This window comes from Nannobrachium achirus, assembly GCF_963921795.1.
Source record: "Nannobrachium achirus genome assembly, chromosome: 7".
Classification (NCBI taxonomy): domain Eukaryota; kingdom Metazoa; phylum Chordata; class Actinopteri; order Myctophiformes; family Myctophidae; genus Nannobrachium; species Nannobrachium achirus.
Genome location: NC_137816.1, coordinates 51,108,424 through 51,130,792, shown reverse-complemented (window position 1 = coordinate 51,130,792; position 22,369 = coordinate 51,108,424). Strand labels below are relative to the sequence as shown.

The 22,369-nt window shown below is 39.7% G+C and overlaps 1 protein-coding gene across 1 annotated transcript in view; it reads right to left on the bottom strand.

Moving 5' to 3' along the window:
• Positions 1-16,051, bottom strand: part of LOC308287880 (protein diaphanous homolog 3-like) — a gene marked incomplete at its 5' end in the record, with an annotated part of 315,168 nt that extends 299,117 nt beyond the window's left edge. Inside the window, one exon of the mRNA XM_080729203.1 lies at positions 15,917-16,051. Within this exon, the coding sequence (XP_080585329.1) occupies positions 15,917-16,051 (135 nt within the window). The remainder of the gene's footprint in view (positions 1-15,916) is intronic.
• Between the last annotated feature and the right edge of the window lie 6,318 nt (positions 16,052-22,369).

Here is a 22,369-nt window from a genome sequence, read left to right as displayed (position 1 = left end):
GAAGAAAGTTTACCAATGATTCTAATTCCATTAAACGTAGCACCGAAAATATACAAAGGACCCCGATTGAAACAAGCCATCGTGCTTTCTTGGGTTTAAATCTTCTTAGCAGACCTCAATCATTTAAAAAACTGTTGTTCTCAAACGTTAATTTCAAGCACCCCTATGTAACTTTCAGAGTCACACACCCGTAAGGTTCCATTTGGAACCCCCTCAAGAAACCACAAGGGTTCCTGGACCCCACTTTGAGACACACTGGTGGAGCAGAGTGTTTCCAGTGAGCCAACATGCACAATACCACTCTGACTCTGTTTGACCAGAAAGGAACACAATTTGAATTGGTAACACATGTGAGGGAACCTTTGTTTCTGGCTGCTGTGCATAGACTGAGACTCATTTGTGAAAGGGGTGATATTTTACCAACAGCACTTCTCGAGCCAAGTTAGAGACAACTAGACAACCAATAATCAGTATTAAGGGCAATTTTTCTTTGCAATCATGGCAGATTTGTCTGGCTACACGAGGCTAACATACTGTAGTTTACATACTGTAAACCTCTGCCATTTTCGATTAAGATATTGTATTTTTTACAATTGTGTAAAGTATAAAAGCACAATGTAAAAAATGGTCTAGTCTGTTAGCATAAGTAAAATTCCAGTATACAAAAGTATTGGTATCAAAATGGACTTTATGTAACAAAAGTAGAAATTACTCATTTAAAGGGGAAGACCACCCATTTTCAATATTGAACTATCTCAGCCACACCAACTCAAGACGGCCAAAGACTGATTTTGTTCGGCGGTTCCCGACATTCGGTCATGTTGGAAGTCACCATTATTACAGAAATATATACTGCATGCTATGCTGAACGTAATCCACTTAGTGTCATCTTTTCAAAATGCATATTTACTGTACAGTTTGTGTTTGTATGCTTATTTCGCAATACCTATTGCGCAATCCTCTGTAGAGTGAATTTGTCATTCTCATCACAAAAGTATCGGGTTTCAAGAGGGAAGGGGGGGGGGGGGGGGGTTAGAGAGAGAGAGAGAGGAGAGAGAGAGAAGAGAGAGAGAGAAGTAAGATACAATACGGTACAGTCAGGTACAGTAGAGTACAGCAAAGTACAGTAAGGTAAAGTAGAGTACAGTAGAGTACAGCAAAGTACAGTAAGGTAAAGTAGAGTACAGTAGAGTACATTAAAGTACAGTACAGTAAGGTAAAGTACAGTACAGTAGAGTACATTAAAGTACAGTACAGTAAGGTAAAGTAAGGTACAGTAGAGTACATTAAAGTACAGTAAGGTATAGTAAGGTACAGTAGAGTACATTAAAGTACAGTACAGTAAGGTACAGTAGAGTACATTAAAGTACAGCACAGTAAGGTACAGTAGAGTACATTAAAGTACAGTACAGTAAGGTAGTACAGTAAGATACAGTACAGCAAGGTACAGCAAAGTACAGTACAATACGGTACAGCAAAGTACAGTAGAGTACAGCAAAGTACAGTACAATACGGTACAGCAAGGTACAGTAGAGTACAGCAAAGTACAGTACAATACGGTACAGCAAGGTACAGTAGAGTACAGCAAAGTACAGTACAATACGGTACAGTCAGGTACAGTAGGGTAAAGCAAAGTACAGTAAGGTAAAGTAGAGTACAGTACAATACGGTACAGTCAGGTACAGTAGAGTACAGCAAAGTACAGTAAGGTAAAGTAGAGTACAGTAGAGTACAGCAAAGTACAGTAAGGTAAAGTAGAGTACAGTAGAGTACATTAAAGTACAGTACAGTAAGGTAAAGTAGAGTACAGTAGAGTACAGCAAAGTACAGCAAGGTAAAGTAGAGTACAGTAGAGTACATTAAAGTACAGTACAGTAAGGTATAGTAAGGTACAGTAGAGTAAGGTAAAGTAGAGTACAGTAGAGTACATTAAAGTACAGTACAGTAAGATAAAGTAGAGTACAGTAGAGTACATTAAAGTACAGTACAGTAAGGTATAGTAAGGTACAGTAGAGTACATTAAAGTACAGTATAGTAAGGTACAGTAGAGTACAGTAAAGTAGAGTACAGTAAGGTACAGTAGAGTACAGTAAGGTACAGTAGAGTACATTAAAGTACAGTATAGTAAGGTACAGTAGAGTACAGTAAAGTACAGTAAGGTACAGTAGAGTAAAGTACAGTACAGTAAGTGGATGGATGGATGGATGGATGGATGTGGATGGATGGATGGATGGATGCATGGATGGATGGATGGATGGATGTGGATGGATGGATGGATGGATGGATGCATGGATGTGGATGGATGGATGCATGGATGTGGATGGATGGATGTGGATGGATGGATGGATGGGTGGATGGATGGATGTGAATGGATGGATGTGGATGGATGGATGTGGATGGATGGATGGATGTGGATGGATGGATGGATGTGGATGGACGGATGGATGGATGTGGATGGGTGGATGGATGTGGATGGATGGATGTGGATGGATGGATGGATGGATGGATGGATGGATGGATGTGGATGGATGGATGGATGGATGGATGTGGATGGATGGATGGATGTGGATGGATGGATGGATGGATGGATGTGGATGGATGGATGTGGATGGATGGATGGATGTGGATGGATGGATGGATGCATATATGGATGCATGGATGGATGGATGTGGATGGATGGATGGATGTGGATGGATGCATGTATGTGGATGGATGGATGCATGGATGGATGGATGGATGGATGTGGATGGATGGATGGATGGATGGATGGATGTGGATGGATGGATGGATGGATGGATGTGGATGGATGGATGTGGATGGATGGATGGATGGATGGATGTGGATGGATGGATGGATGTGTGTGTGGATGGATGGATGGATGGATGTGGGTGGATCACTGCTGCAACGTAGCTGTGAGCGCCTGCGAAGCAGGCGCGATCTCTAGATGTGAGCGGCCCGAAGGGCCGCGAACCTCTAGTGTCATCAATATAACTGAGGAGTTGTGTGGAAATAGAAAAAGTTCCCCCCCTTCTGTGTTTCCTAGAACTGGAAGATTGATTTTGGGGTTTGTATTGTAAAGTACAACGGTGTGATGTCATCAAGTTGTACTTTACAATACAAACCCCAAAATCAATCCTCCAGTTCTAGGCAACACAGAAGGGGGCGACCTTTTGTTCTATTTCCACACAACTCCTCTAAGGTATATTAATGACATAGTTCAATATTGTAAATGGGTGGTCTTCCCCTTTAAGCAGAATGTCTCATTTTAAATTTTCAAAATGCATAAAACATATTTTGAAAATTGTAGATCTACAAGCTCACAACACGTATATAGAGCTGTAACTAGTAACTAAAGTTTTCCAAAAAATTGTAATGGAGCGAAAGTACTATATTTGCCTCTGAGATATATTGAAGTTAAGTAGAAGTTAATATTGAAAATTGGAAATAATCAAGGAAATGGACTTTCACGCTCAACATGCCAACACTAGCATCAACAGTATGTAAAATGGCGAAACAATCTTTCAATTATTAAATACAGTGATTGTTACGTTCGGAAATAAATGAAATAAATGATGTACAAAGTATAATGATATACACATACGCCTAATATCCAACAGTTGAACTTGATTGTAATTTTTGTGGAAATGTAGATTGTTTTAGCAACAGCTGTAACTACGGGAGCAACAAAATTAACTAACAATATATTATCCAATCTACAATATTACGATAAAAATATAAGTAAATCATGTACAGTAGTAATCATGATGTTACAACCCGTAGCCATTTGGGAAGGTTTGAAACTTTTACAGATGAATACTTTATTCAGATACTTTGCGTAGATTTTGTTGAAACCACTTTAGAATAATAATCTGGAATGTATGTGATGTTACATTTCTGGGCAGTGGGCACCCCTTGATTATTTTGATATACTATTAAAAGAAATCCATAACAAGCTTGGTTATCCCAGACTAAAGTCATGCGGTTTAGAGAGAATATCACCCTTCCATTTTGCAACATTGCTTCTAGCGGTTTAGAGCTTCTTTGCCTTGGTTGAGTGGCAACCTTAAGCACAGTCCCTTCGGCACAGTGCCAGTGGAAATCTCACGATGAGCCTTATTAATGCAATAAAGCTTTGAATGTTGTCATGATCAGATACAGTATCGGAGAAAAGCCTGAGCCACATTATAAAATATTCCATCTGCACATGAAAACTAAATTGACAGGGAAAGGCTACATTTAGTCTCTCCCTCAAGCACCACAGTAGAGCATGAAGAGCCCAGGGACATCAATCAATACACACCGTCTTTAATTACCATAAACTCCACAAGGCTGGAATAAAACATGTCAACCTGTCAATGAGTCTGCCCGCTAATGAGTTTTCTGAGATTAATTCTACATTTTTTTGCACAGATATGGCAGGAAATAGAAGGATTGAAAGAGAGGGAGATAATAAAAAGAAGTCACCCACTAAGTGCAGAGAAGTAATCATTTTCCCCCCTCTCTGATCAATTCAGCAATTAGCTTCTACAGAGTCAGAAAGATGTAATGTGCATATGTATAGACAGGCCTTGACACTAAGGCTTGCCAACTTGCCCCCGGCAGGTAAATAAAACTTTCGGAGTTTGCTTTCAGGTTGCCCGACCGGGCAAGTACTAGTTTGAAAGGGGGGCTAGTTTCTGAACGCGTGGCCAAAGCGCTCCGTCTTCTGGTCTTTGGAATGTAAAGTAAAAGCACTGTTTACCTATAATGGGCTGTTTTCACTGTTCACTGTAAAAATATAAAATAGGTGTGATATGTGAAGTCATATTCAATCATAACTATGTAGGTATTTGGATAAAGATGGAGGTATGACATAAGTGTACAATTGAACGGTAATTAAAATGTTACTCATCATTATGACCTTTGGGCAGGCAAGTGCCTCTCAGACCTTAGTGTCAACCCCTGATAGATATAGAATAATATATACAGTATGTGTCAAAATAATTGAATGCATAATTAAAACAATATGTATTGTACTGTCAAACATTCTCACCTGCCCACACTCAGACAATTTGTGCTATATACGGTAATAGCCATAGGATGCAATAAGAACAAAGAAGGCTGATCTTGAGGTTAGATGTTGACAATTCTCATAAAAACTGTTATAGTCCTGAGTAAGGATGTTAACGAATAATCCTCTAACCCAGGGGTCTTTGAAGTATTCCAGGTCAAGTACCCCTAGCTTAGCTGAGAGAGATGAAGCAGGGAACCCACTACATATTGTATGAAATTGTGTTTCATAGATTTCATAAGAAGACTTGTTTGACAGCACTATCATCGGTGTAGAGTAGTACTGTACTTGATTTTTTCCCCCTCTACACTATATCTAAATCTACATTTGGGTACTCTTTTTTTCCCTCTGCACCAGACCTCTTTGCCGAAAATAGAAGATCTACAATCTCAAAGCGCAGAGGCGTTGTAGATCTACGATGGTTCCCCTCAAAATAGTGATGGTAGTGTTGAGGTGGTTAATGGAAAAAATAAAGTTCCTATCAAACAAAATATTTGAGATTGGCTTCTTAAAGTTTTCAGGAGTGGTCCAATATGGAAAATGGCTGGTTTTCAAGCAGCTCACGTCCTGACAACTGACAGATGGACCTTTAGGGCTCCTAAATTGAACTCGTATCACAGTAGAAAATGCAAAAATTTCAAATGATAAACGTGTTAAATGGTGCGTTTAGTTTACAGCCTTGATCCAAAGTGCTTTACAATGTGCATCATATTATCCACATGCCTATGGCAGAGGAAGCATGCAAGGCACCAAACTGCTCATCGGGAGCAGTTAGGGGTTCAGTATCTGTCTAGCTCAAGGACACTGATACATATCGACAGTAACACAGGGGAAACCCAGGATCGAACCAGGAACCTTCCAATTCTCAAGTGGCCACTCTACCACCTGAGCTACTGCCAGTGCAAAGTAACCCCCAAATTATTTTGTAATCAGGCACTACTTCCCAAACATTCTTACTGTATAGCTCTTTGGAATCTAGAATTACAGTAGGCACAGTAGTAACTAATGAAAATGCTTAAAATGCCATGGGTGGAATGGCTGTAAAGGTCTGTAAATGAAGGATTCATCAACTGCTTATGAACATTTGAAATGTACCAAAACAAGCTAATTGGTTAAGTTAAAAGTTAGGTAGGTAGCCTGAGGCAAATATATTCTCAAAGATGGTCTATGCATGCCAAGTTGTCATTACAGTTACATGCTAAGCAATGGCTCAATTTCAGTAGAAAAAGCTGTAGCCCTGCCCCTTATCCATCCTTGTTTCAGTATCATCAGGTTTTTGCAGCAGATGACATGGGGGAGAGAAGGACTGTTATCTATAGTTCAAGTATTTTTTGTTCAAAGTATTGTCTATTTTATCTGTTTATTGAATTAATAATAATAACTAGGGCATTGTCGTTGGGAAGGCATGCCCGCCTCAATACCCCTGGCTTGTACCTATTGTCATAGTTATATACTGTAGTATTAGAGGACAGTCTATGATATCAGTACTATGATGTCATATTGATAACATCAGGGATCTTCATGGGCATGAAAGGCACCCAGACAGACAGATACAGAGACATGGATTGATTCATAGATATGATTTCTGGAGAACCGCTTGCTTGCTGCACTCCTTCAGGTCCTCAGCAATCAGTGATGTGTTTGCTAGCTACGCACTCAGTGTCAAGAGATGCATTTCATTCATTGCAACGGGATGAAAAAACTCAAGTCTAAGGGACGCATGATGATATTACATTTTACACCAACAAAATAAAACTAATAATAATCACCACTTTGTTGTACCGTCTGAATGAATCTGATTAACACGTTGTGTGTGTGTGTGTGTGTGTGTGTGTGTGTGTGTGTGTGTGTGTGTGCGCGTGCGTGCGTGCGTGCGTGCGTGCGTGCGTGCATGCACGCACGTGCTTCACAGCGAAGCCATGTGTCTTGTCTTGTTTCAATAGATACGATAAGTGGCCCTCACACAACTTACAACAGTTTGTAATGATAGTGGATTCTTTTCACCTTGTACTCTTATCATCCTGTTCATTTTAATTAAGCTTAGATAGTATCTTTCAATTAACAGCGCTTGGACAAGTTACCCAACCAAAACACATTGTTGAACAAGGACGGTTAAAACATTACCTTTTTCCTAATCTGAATGCTCTCTGCAACTCGCTACACTCACTATGATAACTTTTGTTTTAGTTTTGCTTTATTTATCCACAACATAACTGTATATTCTGTGTTTAAAAACTGTTTAGGCAAACATAATGGGAAGGAATCTCCTCATACAGTACAGCTTCATGCCAGCTTTCGTTCTACAATAATCAAGATTAGGATCAATGTTTTCCAACCTAGACCTTTGTGTATTTGCAGGATGTTTATCCTTATATACAATTTAGAAGTTAGCCACTCCCTGAGAAGTTAATCACGCCCCGTGTACTGTATCCCGCTGCTACACTGCAGCTATGTTAGCACAGACCCACGGCCCAATTCCCAAAACCATTTAACCAACAGCACAATCATACCTCTCGCTTTTGGACCGTCGCTATTTATTGTCTCTTTATGCATTCTTTTACCTTCTTTGCCCCGCTTTTCTGCCTCAGCCGCGAACGGTGCTACGTCACATATCATTCTTCCTGAAAGGTCTGTCCTTCTTCCTGAGACGACAATCACTTATCCTTTACAGTCTCTCCTTCTTCCGTGTCTCTCAAGTAAACGTCCCTGACGTATGCGGATGCGACGTGCCTTTGCGCAAGTGGAACCTATACTTCTCTGCCGGAGCCGCCGCTACGTCACTGACTCCACCTTTGCCTTCAGAACCCATGTCGCCTCTCGCGACCGAGTTTTTCCCGGTGAACCTAACTAAGCGCAACGGTGGGGGCTTGGGAGTGTGGGCAACACGCACCACTGACTACTATTGCTGATGATGGAGAGCTTATATAGCTTAGCCTTTGTATTGAAAATGAGAGGCACTCTTGCCGATGTATTAAGAGTCGAGACTCGTCGCCAATTGCAAGATATTTAAAAGTTATTTGGGGCCATGATGATGATGATCCTTTTCTTCCCACAACTAGACTAAGGATTTATGTGCGAACAGTGACACTAGGATTCGCCCGCCAAAGGCGGGCGATATTCTAGTTCTGAACATTTGTTTTTAAGTATTAAACTTCCACACTTGATTTCCAACGGGAACCTCAAAATTGTAGCGCTGCCCGATAACAAAGGTACAGCCAGGAAGGGAAAGAAGTGAAGATCTCAAGGAAACTAGAATTGACATATTGTCAATAATTGATCTTTGTTGAATCCAGGTATTATTATTATTATTATTTTATTATTATGACGATTGTTATTGTTGTTATGTTATTATAAATTATTGTAAGGCCTAGTAATGCAACTGATACGGACTATCTACTGTATCTATGTCTCTCTCTCTCTCTCTCTCTCTCTCAAAAATGAAGTCAGCGAGACAGTGACACTCGGTCGGTTTCTAAACTTTCTACAGCTAGCGTGGTTACTAATAGTCTGGTTACCCCCCCCCCCCCCCCTTCGACTGCTTCATTTGATCTCTGGAAACAACCATAAACCATGCATAAACCGTGCATGTAAAGTTTCAAGCACACAAACACAATCACTTGCTTTCAGCCTTTCCGGCTTGGCGGGGATAATGAATCCAGATAGAAAGTGTTGATAGCAACCATTTTACCTTTCTGTAGCACATAAGACATGTCTGACTAGGCTGCGAGTTTACCATGTTTCAATACAGACATGTATCAAGGTGTTTGACAGCGTAAACTATCGCACTTTAGGATTGTATTGGAGTCTGCTATTGAGCAGATGTGTGGTCAATTACATAACATTGCCCTGTATTTGTCAGTTATACCAAACTATAGATAGATGGGGTCTCACTGTCCTTTCAGACGATATTAAGGGGTGAGATACTCACCCTGAGAGGTATTCAAATATCATAAGTTGAAATCAAAACATTCTGAATGTGAGGAAACTCATAACAGTTCATAAAACACTGTAGTGCACGTTTGGGGCTCAAGTTCAGTGAAGAAAAAGACTGCTCTTCTCTGACAGAGCAATGCATTTATAAGTCATCATGCTGTCTTGACTCATGGATGAGACATATAACTTCCAGAAAGGTGATTTTGAAGTCAGTTATGGTTCATACAGGTCTGGAAATTAAGTTCAAGCCAGACTCTTTAAACAAATACCGTTTACCTCTGTAGCTCTCAGCAAACCCCAATTCATATTTCATATTCCACGTTGAATTATTATGTCTCTAAGCCCTTTAAGCTAAGGGTTTTTAAGTATTCTTCATATAGCACCGGCCTACTTACTTTGTAAGCTACAAGGTTTACCTTTAATCCTACTATTTAAATTTTGATCAAATTATACCATGCATTCATGAATTATTCCATGCATTCGTACGTTTACACACAGTACATACACTACGATGATATGAATCATAATTAAATAAGCACTTGAAATCACAAAGCAGATGAAACCTGTGATTCTGGAGCCTTGCAATAGGAGGCATAAAAGACAAAGGAGAAAGGGGACATTACCCAGAGGAGAGGCCAGATGTTTAACGCTCCAGATGTTCTGTCACTGTCTGGCAATCACGAGTCGGCCCGGTCTGGCCCCTAACTCTCCCTCCTCCTCTACTTTACGCTTGCCTCCACCATTATTACCCTACCCTATCTATTCAGTCTGCTCATCAGGGTTAAGCACCAAATGCAATGCTACTCTGCTATTGTCTAATTGGAGGTAATCTCAGTGAGTTCAGCAGACCCATGCAGTGTGTCATCATTCTTCACTTGTTAGAACTGTCCCAGTTTCCTCTTGGTGTATCCAGATGGGACAGGGGATTGCTCTGCAGCAGGACAATGGCATCCTGAAGGGTAGAGGCAAAATGTCACTAATAGGAACACCTGTTTGCCTCATCCCCATCTAATCGGTTCAATTTAAGGTCGACAGCACAGTGCTATTTTAACGTGTTATTTGGGAGTCACTTGGGTTTAATTGTGATTGCTTCATTGTGTCAGTGTGTCTGTGGTGGTGCAATTTGCAGTAAAAATAAGTGTTTTTGGAGGGGATAACCTTTTTCTTGTAAGCACTTCACCAAAGATAATTATGGGCACACTAATTTTCTTGAGAATTCAGATTGAACAAGCTTATTTTGTCCAGTGTAACTGCGCACGTGCGTGCTGTGTAACCCCCTCCAGTACACACCCCTAGACTATGTTTACTTTACTTTTACTTCAATGACATGCCCAAATTAGGGACACCAGGTTGAAAGTGGTTAAGAGTCGGGACATGTTAGGGCGCCCGCTGGCCTACTGGTCCACATCAAGCCCCCAGAACGGCTTGTAAACGTTGAAGCGGCCTCCCTTACTGTGCACCATTGTTTTCTCTCTGAACAATAAACAAACCAGCATAAGGTTTAAGTAAGTGTATACAGGGTATCATTCTGCACATTTCTAAAGTCACAGTTTAAGGACTTTGTAATACCTCTAAAATGACAAATTAAACATTGGTCAAATATTAGAGGCAGAAATTGTGAAAATAGCCTATCTACATGCTCACAACGCCTTGCAACACGAGGCGGTGTGAGCATGTAGATCTTCCATTTTCACAATACAACCGTGTTATACAAAATGGAATGCCTTAACTCTTAGTGCTTGTCAGGGTGGGGGGGGGCCCAGTTAAATATGATTATTTTGGGGGTCGCGGCCTGAAAAGGTTGAGAACCACTACATAACAGCATGTGCCATTGCATGTGCATGATAATCTAAAGCAGGGGTGGGCAACTTTGATGCTGGAGAGGGCCACTATATTTTCACACTCACTCCAGAGGGCCACAATGCATATACAGTCAAAAATAGCAAAAATAGCCGATCTACAAGCTCACAAAACGCGTTCTGAGCTTGTAGATCTGCTATGTTTTGCTATTTTTGAATTGGAATCCTGAATTATCTTTAGCTATTTTTGAATTGGAATCCTGAAAAGTTAAAATGTTTTATTTAATTTCCAATGCATTTATATGTTCTTACTGTAACTTTATGAACTTAAATACAAATACATTGTGAATAAAAAAAGACTAGTACTAGTCATTAAGCTACTGATATAGACTGAAGTAATTAAAGTGGGTCATGTTTGCATGTTTTAGAATTGTAACAGCTGAAATCAATAATAAATACATAGTATTCAGATATTAACCTGCGGGCCACATTAAGTGAAGGTGAGGGCCGCATGTGGCCCCCGGGCCGCCAGTTGCCCATGTATGATCTAAATCAACTCAAGTCACATCACGAATGATGTGTCTGACTGTAGATGTTTCTAATGCGTTTGCAATGCAACTGTCATTCATTGCATATTAGAAGAACGGGAACACTGAGTACTGAGGTGAACAAACGCAGTTGTATATTCCTTGATGAAAGCCATTACGGCTTCAATATAAATATAATTATCGAAAATAGAAACTTTTCCTAGCTCTGAGGGGACCCAAGAGGTTTATTCTTGCAAAATAAAGGGGATACAAGGAAATGACTTAATGTTTTTTTTCTTTGCTCACTTTGAAAAGGTATGTTACCTTTTATGTTTACCATTATGTTTTTTTTTTGTTTTTTTTCTTTTTTTTTCTTTTTTTCAGATTGTGTCTGCATGCTCTAGGGAACACAAAGTGCAAGTGACAGTTCAGAGTATGTAGCCATTAAAAAAACTAATATGCCTGTACTTTAGTGACATCTACTGGAATAACTGCTAAACTACTTGCAAACAGAAAATGTTGAAAACATTGCTATAAATGAAAATGTATGTACTGTACAGCTCAGCAATATTATTTTTTTCCCCATGGGATTCCTTCATTGGCTGCAGTGGAGCACGCAAGTAACAGTGCATGGTCATACAATAGTAATACCACAAGTACAACTTTGGCTATAAAAGACACTTAGTAGTACTAGTACTTAGTAGGAGTAATAAACAGCTATGGCCTGTCACTGAATGTCAAATAGAATGTGTTCTCGAACTGACTACTACTATATCCAACATTCCACTTCACCTTAGGATTCTAGTCAATCTAGCAGCTAAACGTGTCACCACTGTGTGTATTGATTTTAAGTTCCTGCATTGTCCTGTATCTTGAATGGTTGTCAAGATGTCACGGTGGACACATAGTAAATCCCACTCAACTTTTAATTTTTGAAAAGTGCTGCGTTTGTTGCACACCCAAGTTTACAGGTCACACGTAGCTGAACATGTAGCGGTAATTGAGGTTAGTGGAGATGAATGCATTACAGACAAAATACAATAGCACTGTCGAATTTTGTTTATTTGTCTATGTTAGTGTAATGGAAGTGAATTAAACTTAAAACTTTGACAAACACTGAGAAGGAAAAATGAAATGCAGTCATGCTTTAAACTATTCACTTGCTCTTATCTATTAAGTGTCGTGCTGAATTCTAAATGCTCCAAATGTGAAATAGAATTTTTCATTCATGTCGTTTCCCATCTTGGATTGTGTTTATCGATTTGAGATTAATCAATGCTTCTAAAATGCAGCAGTTGTGTTGTTTCTACCAAAATATCTAAATCTAAGCAGATGAATGCTGGGCCTTTTTCTGTTTGGTGTATTTACATGTCAGTAGGTATTGCACTGTGCTTGTCCACCACTGAATTCAATAATAAAGTTTAAAAGTGTAATACTGTATGCCTTAACTATCTCCTGTTTATGTCTGTGTTGGTATTGGTTATATTCCAAATGTTTTCTTGTCAGAATATTTCAGCATGATCACTCACTCTAGATCAGGGGTCTTCAACAGGGGGTCCTCAGAGTTACTACAGGGGGGCCACCAAACTTGAACCCTCGCATCCCAATTCTGACGAGAACTTTAGCCAAAAATAGCAGATCTACAAGCTCTCAATGCCTCTAAACGCGAGGCGTTGAGAGCTTGTACATCGGCTATTCCAGCAAAGAGGTTTGGTGTAGAGGTCAAAAAGAGCAAACCAAGTACAGAGTGAAAGTTCAAGTTTACTACGTATCGACGATTGAAGTGGCTAAATGTCTGAAAAAACATTAACACAAATCCAACATAAGACTGGTGACAGTGCTGTCAAACAAGTCGATGAAAATCTGCATAACGCATTTATACAATATGTAGTGGGGGTCCCTGCTTTATCTCTCCCTCAGTTAAAGAACAACTTTGTTTTTTTACAGTACAAAAAGAGTACCATAGGCCTAGAATAGATAATGAATATTAACTCAGATGCATTTAGGAGGTAGGGTAGGGGCAATATGTTTTCAATTCAACATTTCAAATAAGATGATTTATGGAACGTGCATGGTTTGTTCAAGTCATCATCACTAGCCATCTTTAGCCCGACCTGGATACAGTCAATATCAGTGCAGGGCTGGACTGGACACGGTCAACAATACAGGCCTGGGGGCTCACACCACTAGGGATGGGACGATAATCACTATTATCGTGATAAAAACCACTCACGATAATCGTATCGAGTAGGGATAGCCAACAGTTAACAGCTAACCGTTAACCGTTTAATAATGGGGGGGAAAACACAGTGTATTGTCAATGTATTTTTCAATGGCTAAATAGTGCATTTTTCCAACACATTTCCTTAACAGTTAACCGTTAATTAACCACCGATAAGGCTTAATGGCAACAGGTTAATAACATTTCTCCAAATGGCTATCCCTAGTATTGTGGAGATTTTAATTCATCGTGAAATTGTCCTCTTGATGCACTGGGATGGATTCACCTTTTATTTGCCGAGCTGCATATACGGAAGTTATCGGAACCATTTAACGGACCGGGAAATCTCTACCAAATCTCTTTGCCAAAAAATAGCCGATCTACAAGCTCAAAACGTGCAAGCTTGTAGATAATGGATGTTGGGGGATATCTTGATTATTGCGATAATATCAGAAATCGCTATTTTGGTCACAATAATCATGACATGAAATGTTCATATCGTCCCATCCCTACACACCACCCAGGCTTGCCATAGACCAGCTACAGAGATTTTAAGAGCAACGACCACTTAATAAATTATGTGTCACACTAATTATGACTGTAAACAACCATTCAAATATCATCAACATTGCACAAGTGGTACTGATGAGTTCCTCCTTTTTATGCTCACTTTAACATCCTCTACTACTCTACTCTATACAAGTCTCAAGGCCTACTTTTTTGTCTTTCCCCCTTCCTTTTTAAAAGAGCACTTCACATATTTTCACCTAGTTTCATCTTCGTGAAACTGGTCCTCACTAATGCTCTTTGCTCATTAATATGATGGCACAGTTTTTGTCTAATCACTCTGCATTTCATTGGTAGACTAAATGGACAATTGAAGCATGTTGAAATAGAAGCCATTGTTCTTGAATTAATACAAAATTATTAAAAAAGATAATGTTAACACTTTACATAATGGCCGGGCATATAATGAATTATAATCACATTTATAATCATATTTGTAATGCACTTATTTATAAGGCTTCATAACATTCGTTATAAATGTTCATAATCGTGTATAACAACTTGTAACAAGGTTTATGAAGTATTTTAAGTGCTGGTCTAGTCATAATGCATTACATAAGCTCTGTGCATTAACATATTATAACTACCATCATATATAGTCAGTTATAAAGTGTCTTTGTACATAAAGATACTTTAATACTGACTATGAGGGTAGAGTATGAGTATGAGTGGCTCACCTGCCAGTGACCCTAGGGATGGTCTGACAAAATAATTGGATTAGGCAACACTGAGCCCAAACCACACCAATGCAACTAGTCACAACTTCCCTTGTTGGGTTGCAAGGAGTTGCAAGGCGAATCAATGGTGTGGTTTGGGCTTAATCAGAGGTTCTCAAACTATGGCTCAGATTCAGAACCCAAGTGGGGTCATGGGAAAGTGATGGTGTAGTGAAGTCACAAAATAATAATTGTTGTCCTTCTCATTCAGTCCCAGATTTTTGAATACTTTTAGTATACCGGTATATTATTTATTTTGTGTTTTATGGTTGTTTCTCGTTTGAATAGTCTGTTGCATGCTTTTTTCGTGTTACCCTTTTAGCCTTAATGTCTGACTGTATCTGGTGCTATTTACATTCCTGACTGATGAAGTATACAAATCAATCAAAGCCTTGTAGAATCATACTAGATAAGCACACACACACACACACACACACACACACACACACACACACACACACACACACACACACACACACACACACACACACACACACACGCACGCAGGGGACATGCATTTTCATGAATTCATGTTAATGTTCAAATGGCATGATATACTTGTTGGAGAAACATTCCTCACAAGTTTGGTGGAAATGGTGCTAACAGGTACTGTGCCTGTCCTGTATGGCAGTGTCTACTCTACAGTGTAGACAGAGCCATATGATACAGGACAGACACAGTAGCTGTAAGCTAGCAGTAGTAGGAAGATCAAGGATTAAACCAACAGACTAAATCCTGTGCTAATTTTAACCTTATGAGGTTGTGCCATTGTGTGTGTTGAGTAAATATCAAACAAGGTCAAGGTCAGTGGCAGGAGTGACCTTTTAAGCATTATTTTAAATAAAACTTGATCATTTAGTTGTGTGTGTGTGTGTGTGTGTGTGTGTGTGTGTGTGTGTGTGTGTGTGTGTGTGTGTGTGTGTGTGTGTGTGTGTGTGTGAGAGAGAGAGAGAGGGAGAGAGAGAGAGAGAGAGAGAGAGAGAGAGAGAAATGGGGGAGTATAATCATCTTTGAGCTTTCCCTCTTCCTCAAATTGAGTTTGGCCTCATTTTACCTCACATTTGTTAAAATATAAAACAATAACCAGTGCCTGCCATACTCACAAATTTTGGTTTTCTGTCTCCTTCCTCGTAGCCAGCAGTGAAGTGAGAGTGACTGGTCGAGCCCTTCTTCTTCTGAAGTTTGCCTTCCCTGTGTGCTGCAGCAGCCGATTCAAATCGTTGGTGATAACTATCCATGTTGACTTGATGATGACTGACTTGAACTGGACTGCAGGACTGACTGGCAAAGCTAATCAGCAAATACTAGACTAGTAACATACAAACTACAACAGCAGTGAAAACAGTCAGTGTCTCAGACCTCATCTGACTAGCAGTACTACTTCATAGCTGTGCTGTCAGGGTTAGACAGTCACACACACCCATGACATTAGCTAATGTTCCACTCTCACACGAACCAGCAGCCACGTCTAGCTAAACGTTGCTATGCTAGCTATCAGAGGTGGCTTTACTTAATCCTATTTATGGATTCCCAGCCGGGTAACGTTGGCTTTTTCCGTTAACCGTCAGAAAACGCGTCTTTTCTCGGCGGAAATAACAACTGTCAGTTGGCTGGTATGAATTAAATGCGAGCGAAACTAACACAACAGCAGTCCCGCAACATTCAATGAATTCCCTTCATATATTTTTGACAGACCCGCGCGAGAAGCTGGCACCAATGCTCGTTCAACTCGACCAATAGCATCTGACGGTGACAAGGAAGGGGACGTTCGATTGGTTCAACTCCTTCTGTTTACAACGCAGAGCGCTTGGGATTGGGTGGTGCGCGCTGTCACTCACTCCGGTGATGTTCTTGAGAGGCGATCGTTTTATTCCACCAACTTGTCCCGGAATCGTTTTGCATGCTGAAACAGTTTGCGGAGTTTACAGTCCACCGAGTCAGTTTAGGACTTTAGATGGTGTTTGGGGTGTTTTCCTGAAACGACAGTAGTCTACCAACGTCATTGCAAACTTCACTGGCGTGACTGCTGTGACTGTTTGGTGTAATATGATGTTTCGACACTTCATGCACCCCACACAGGCATTTCAACATACTTAAAACAAGCGCATCATATTTGGAACGAGTGTACGCGGGAGAACAATGGCACTTTGTCAAACCTGCATACTTACTGGGTACAGTCATCATGGTACTATTTTCTACAGTTTATGTGGGTACATCCCAGTGGTGGAAAAAAAAAGTACTCACATTTGATTTCTTACAAAAAGTAAAAGTATCAATACTGCAATGTAGAAATACTCTGTTACAAGTAAAAGCCCTGAATTCAAAATGTAGCCTTTATCAGTTTGGTACTACTTATGTAGGCTACATTTTGAATTCAGGGCTTTTACTTGTTTTACTTATTGTTACTGCTATTTTCAAACATTTTGTACTTTACTTTTGGTACTAAGTACTAGTACCAAAAGTAAAGTACAAAATGTTTGAAAATAGCAGATCTACAATCTCACAACGCGTCGGGATGTGACAGGTGTTATATGAAATTAGGGGATGACCTAGTTCCAGGTTAGATTCCATGGACCGGCAGAAATAATCTGGGTGGAAAAGTGAATGACCAACACTCAGCCGTCCCGCAACACAGCTGATGTGCCCTAGCTGCCCACTCCATTTTCATTTGATTTAATGTGTGTTATAATAATTTAACTAAAAAAATAAAATGCCCAGTTCTCTGCTTAACTTTGTTTTGACTTTCATTTGACCTTGCTGCAACCTTGTGATTTAAACGTTTGTTTCTTGTTATTGTGTGAGATATTTGGGCTTGGCATTCAATTTTCTGTGCTTTGAAAGATGGCCAGGCAGGAAATCACAGATTCACATAATTCTCATCTAACAAAGAGATAAAGGAGATACAAATCTGTGTATTATTCCTATTTAATTCGACAATTGAAACAATTGGCTAGCTGATGTCCTGGCAATAACTGAAACATCTCTTGTAGACTGTAGTCTGATCAATCAACCTTTCCTTGTCATAACGGACCCAATACACACAGTTCTGTCAAGTCCTCATTTAGACTGCATGTGGAACCATTGGCGGATATGTGTGTATGTCAGAAACTGAACAATGAGCTATTTGCATTTTATTTTGTTATTTTCCTTTCTGTTATTTGTGTTGTGTTGTATACTTTAATTGTGATATGGAACTCCCTGGGTCTGAAATAAAGATTGAGTAGAATAGTCTAATTCTCACATTCATGTTGATGTTATATATAGTTTCCTTTTGTGGTTGATTGATGCCCCTCACTTCTTGATCCCATTCACTTCTAACTTGTGTTATCCTTTGGACGTTGCTTTATGCTCTCTGCTTTTTTAACATTTATCTGATCCACTTGATTCACTTATTTGCGACCGAAGGTCGCATATACCCTGAAAAACCTTGTCACTTGAGTGACCTTCCTTCCGTAACCTTCCTTCTGTAACCTTCCTTCTGTACAGGGAGTGATGTCAGTGTGATGTCATCGAGTTGTGACATCACTTCCTGTACGGGGCGGCTACACGAAAGACTAAAAAAAGAGAAGGATACACAAGACTAAAGGCTCATTTCCACCGGCAGCGATAACGATGACGATAACGATTTAAAAAAGTGGGTTTTCAATTGAAGTGGATCGGCAGCATCCACCCAACACCGATAAAGACAACGATAGCCGACAACTACATCGTTAGGATCAACAACGATGTGGTTAAGATCACAGTGATATGGAACTGGGTCTCTGACAAACATGCTCGCGATGCGCACTGAGCGAGCGGCTGTTGTTAATTGACGCCTCTTCACATTTATGTCCGATAACTTTATCGGACATAAATGTGAAGGCATAATTATCGCTGTGATATTTTATGGCTATCGTCATCGTTATCGCTGCCGGTGGGAATGAGCCTTATGAAAGACAAAAAAAGAGAAGAATAAAAAAGAAAAAAAAGGAGGAGGAGGATAAAGATACCAAAAGGAGAGAGAAGCAGGGTGAATTAGGTACAATGTGTCTCAGAAAAGAAAATGTAACAAGGAAGTGGCAACGGGCGGCTAGATAAAGTTATTAGGCCTGGATCCGACTTATTCCAGAAGTGTAGCGCTTATTCGCTCTTGTATCAAACTAGTACTCGAAACGTTCTTAGAATTTAATATATATTTTCTAAAGTAAATATGGGGGCGGCTGTGAAAAAAAGAGAAGAATAAAAAAGAAAAAAGGAGGAGGAGGATAAAGATACCAAAAGGAGAGAGAAGAAAGGGTGGATGAGGTACAATGTGCGGTATCCTCCTTGTTAAGCTCGACGTTGGGCATCCGGACCTATACATGGAGAAATGGAGCGAACCTGTTTGGCCTAAACATGGAGATGTGGTACAGAATGACTCATATATGGGCATAAAAAGTATGTTATGTGACATCACTTCCTGTACAGACAGTCAGTCAGACAGCCATTCACTCCGGCCTAACAATGGCTACTTTCTATGACGGTAGTCCCATATGACATGATGGACTGGACTATCTCCATATATAGTGTCCACATCTCCATGTTTAGGCTCTATCGCTCACACCCTAGGTGGGGTTGGCGATACGGCCTTTCTGTGTGGAGTTTGCATGTTCTCCCGTGTCTCCTAGGGTTGATACCCTCACAAAAACATGAACAAACTCCCCCCAGAATGACAACAACTAGAATCGTCAGAGAAACGCTGTGGTTGGCCAGAGAGTCAAGAATTGGCGCGGAGGTCGCATTCCACCCTCAGGTGTCTTACTAGTTATATCTGCCTATTTCTTCCTTGTAAATAATGTAATCCATCCCAGATCCTTGAGCTTTCTCACCTCTGCTCTGTCCATCTTCACTGCTTTTGCATTTTGTTTTCCACTCATTCTCTATCCTCCATGTGCTGCAGCATGATTACCTACACAATCAATTAGTCCTTACTTTTCTTTGCCACTGGCATTCAGAACACTTGGGAGGATTATAAGTCGTAATTTTTTTAATTAAAAACCCTGCAGATTTACTTTACTTTTGGATTTACTACAACCAGCACCTTTGATCTTTTTCTGTTGTTGCATTTACCAGAACACTGGATATGCAGTTCACGTTGATGTCAAATTAAGCTTTACTGATGCAGAAGGGGCATGCTGTCTCCTCCAATAAGTCCTACGTGACAGCATCACTCTTTCCCACATTCACCTCACTCTGCTCCTGCTCACACCAAAGCCGAGCTGCAATGACAGTGACACCCAACTGATTTTGAGATGAGCTGAAGGTCAGCATGCAGAAGACAAGCTTGTTAAGAAAACAATCCACCAAACACAATTCTATATCCTTGAGACAACGTTTATTGTAAAGCCTCACAGTAAAAATTTCAGTGTTCACTTGAGAGTGTAGCATAATACCTTTCCTGTGTAGACGTTGTCAACCAAAAGCAAAAGCAGTGTTTGTTTACTTCAGCTAGCATTTTTAGCACTTTTGGACAAAAATTATAGGGTGTCTCTTTGCCAGGCCAAGCATATCTAAAACCTCTCCAAGGGAAAAGAACAGTGTGCTGTTTTCTTAACCTAGTTAATCATTTTGAATCATACATTACACCACCAATAGTCAGTTGCCTTGGCTATAACGTTTTCTGAACCAATTGACTTACCGGTACAATGTTTGTGAAGATGGTTTATGGACAAAATAAAATGTTGTTGACTAAATACATTTACCGTATATCAATATTGAGGTGAATACTCACCAGTAATAATGCCTATATAAATGGATAAGGGAATCATAGAACAGCTAGAACATGCAGTCAGTTCAGAAATGTTCAGCCTGGAAAAGACAACATTTAAAATGCCATATCATGATTTTATGATAACCAAAATCTGAGATGATGTCTGCTCTCATTACATAATATCAATATTGATATTTATATATTGCCCATATGTTGGGTCAGTCTAATATTTTAGGGACACTCTTTTGGTAAAAATATATATCTCTGTTTACCAAAAGAATGTCGCCAAAATATTGGACTGAAACATCCCTATACTGCTTTAACATGTGTTACAGAGCAGTATAAGGATGTTTGAAAGAGTACTTTTCACTGCAATTTATCAAACACTCAGATGGAAAATTCATATGGCTTTTAGCACTTTGTAGACAAGTCCTTGATAAACATAATTGAGTATAAAAGTGTCATTGTCGCTACTGGATATTAGCCAAGGAAGAGAACATTTCAGAGGGCATTTTCCGAGTTGGCCCAATCAAACATTGCCACTCAAGGAAATGTCCCCAAAAAGCCTTTTGGGTGTACTTTGATTTATTACTTTTTCTTTTTCTTTTTTCTTCTTCAGAAATAGCTGTAGAATTCTAAATTCAGCTGGAGTGATGCATTTTTAGCATACCAATTAGATACGGTAATAATCTCTCTGTCTCGGAATAGTTTTGAGTATTAAGATCAGGTAAGTTTAATTTGTTCAGAGCTCAAGGACATTTAACAAAATAGGGGGAGAAAGTCACCACCACCACCAAGTAAAACATGACTTGCCTACAAATTAAACATCCATAATAAAATCATGCTAGAACAATGGGCACAATAAGCCGAAGCGCAATCAAAAGAAATGAACATTTATAGAAAAGTGACTACAGTAAGTCATCAGGCAGGTGTGATGGGCCAGGAACACCCACAGTTGACAGCAGGATGTCTCAGATGTGGGTGTAGAGAACAGAATGTTTAAATACAGTCTATGTGGAGAACCATTGCTTCATGGGATGCACATTATATCTCAACCTGTGGGGTCCCTAAATTATTTTGGGGGGTCCCCAGATAATTAACTTAATGTGCAATGTTGTTTTCTCACTCAACCATAAACAAACCACCATAAAGCTTAAGTGCATTTGAAGGTATCTATACATAAAAAAAGTGACAATTGAAGGACCTTTTATACCTCTAAAATGGCAAATTAAACAGTGTCTAAATTGTCAAATATTAGAGGCAGAAATTGTGAAAATAGCAGGTCTACATGCTCACAATGCCTCGCAACGTGAGGCGTTGTGTGCATGTAGTTCAAATATGATAATAAGCATGTAGTTCAAATATGATAATTTTTGGGGTCGCAGTCTGAAAAGGTTGAGAAGTATTATAACGACATACCGGTATGTTAAATATGGTGGACCCTGGGCAATTAGAGCTTTAGTTCAGTAGACTAGTCTAAAGATCAATTCTTGATATTCAGGCCTTTCAACAGATGTTGGACTTGGACGGAAACATACAAAAACATAGAGACAGATAGCCACGGTTATCACATTTCAGATCTGTATCATACGAATAACTGAAAGAGTCAACTATGTTAATTTAGACACTTAGACACGTCCATACTGTTGTTGCTCAAAATATTGACTCTATAACAGGGGTTCTCAAACTGTTTTAGGCTGTGACCCCCAAAATAAACATATATGAACTGGGGACCGGCCCCCACTCTGGCAAGCACTTGAAATTATAGGGTTAGGGTTACATTTAATGTGACTCGGTTCCACAGATAAATATTGTGAAAATAGCATAT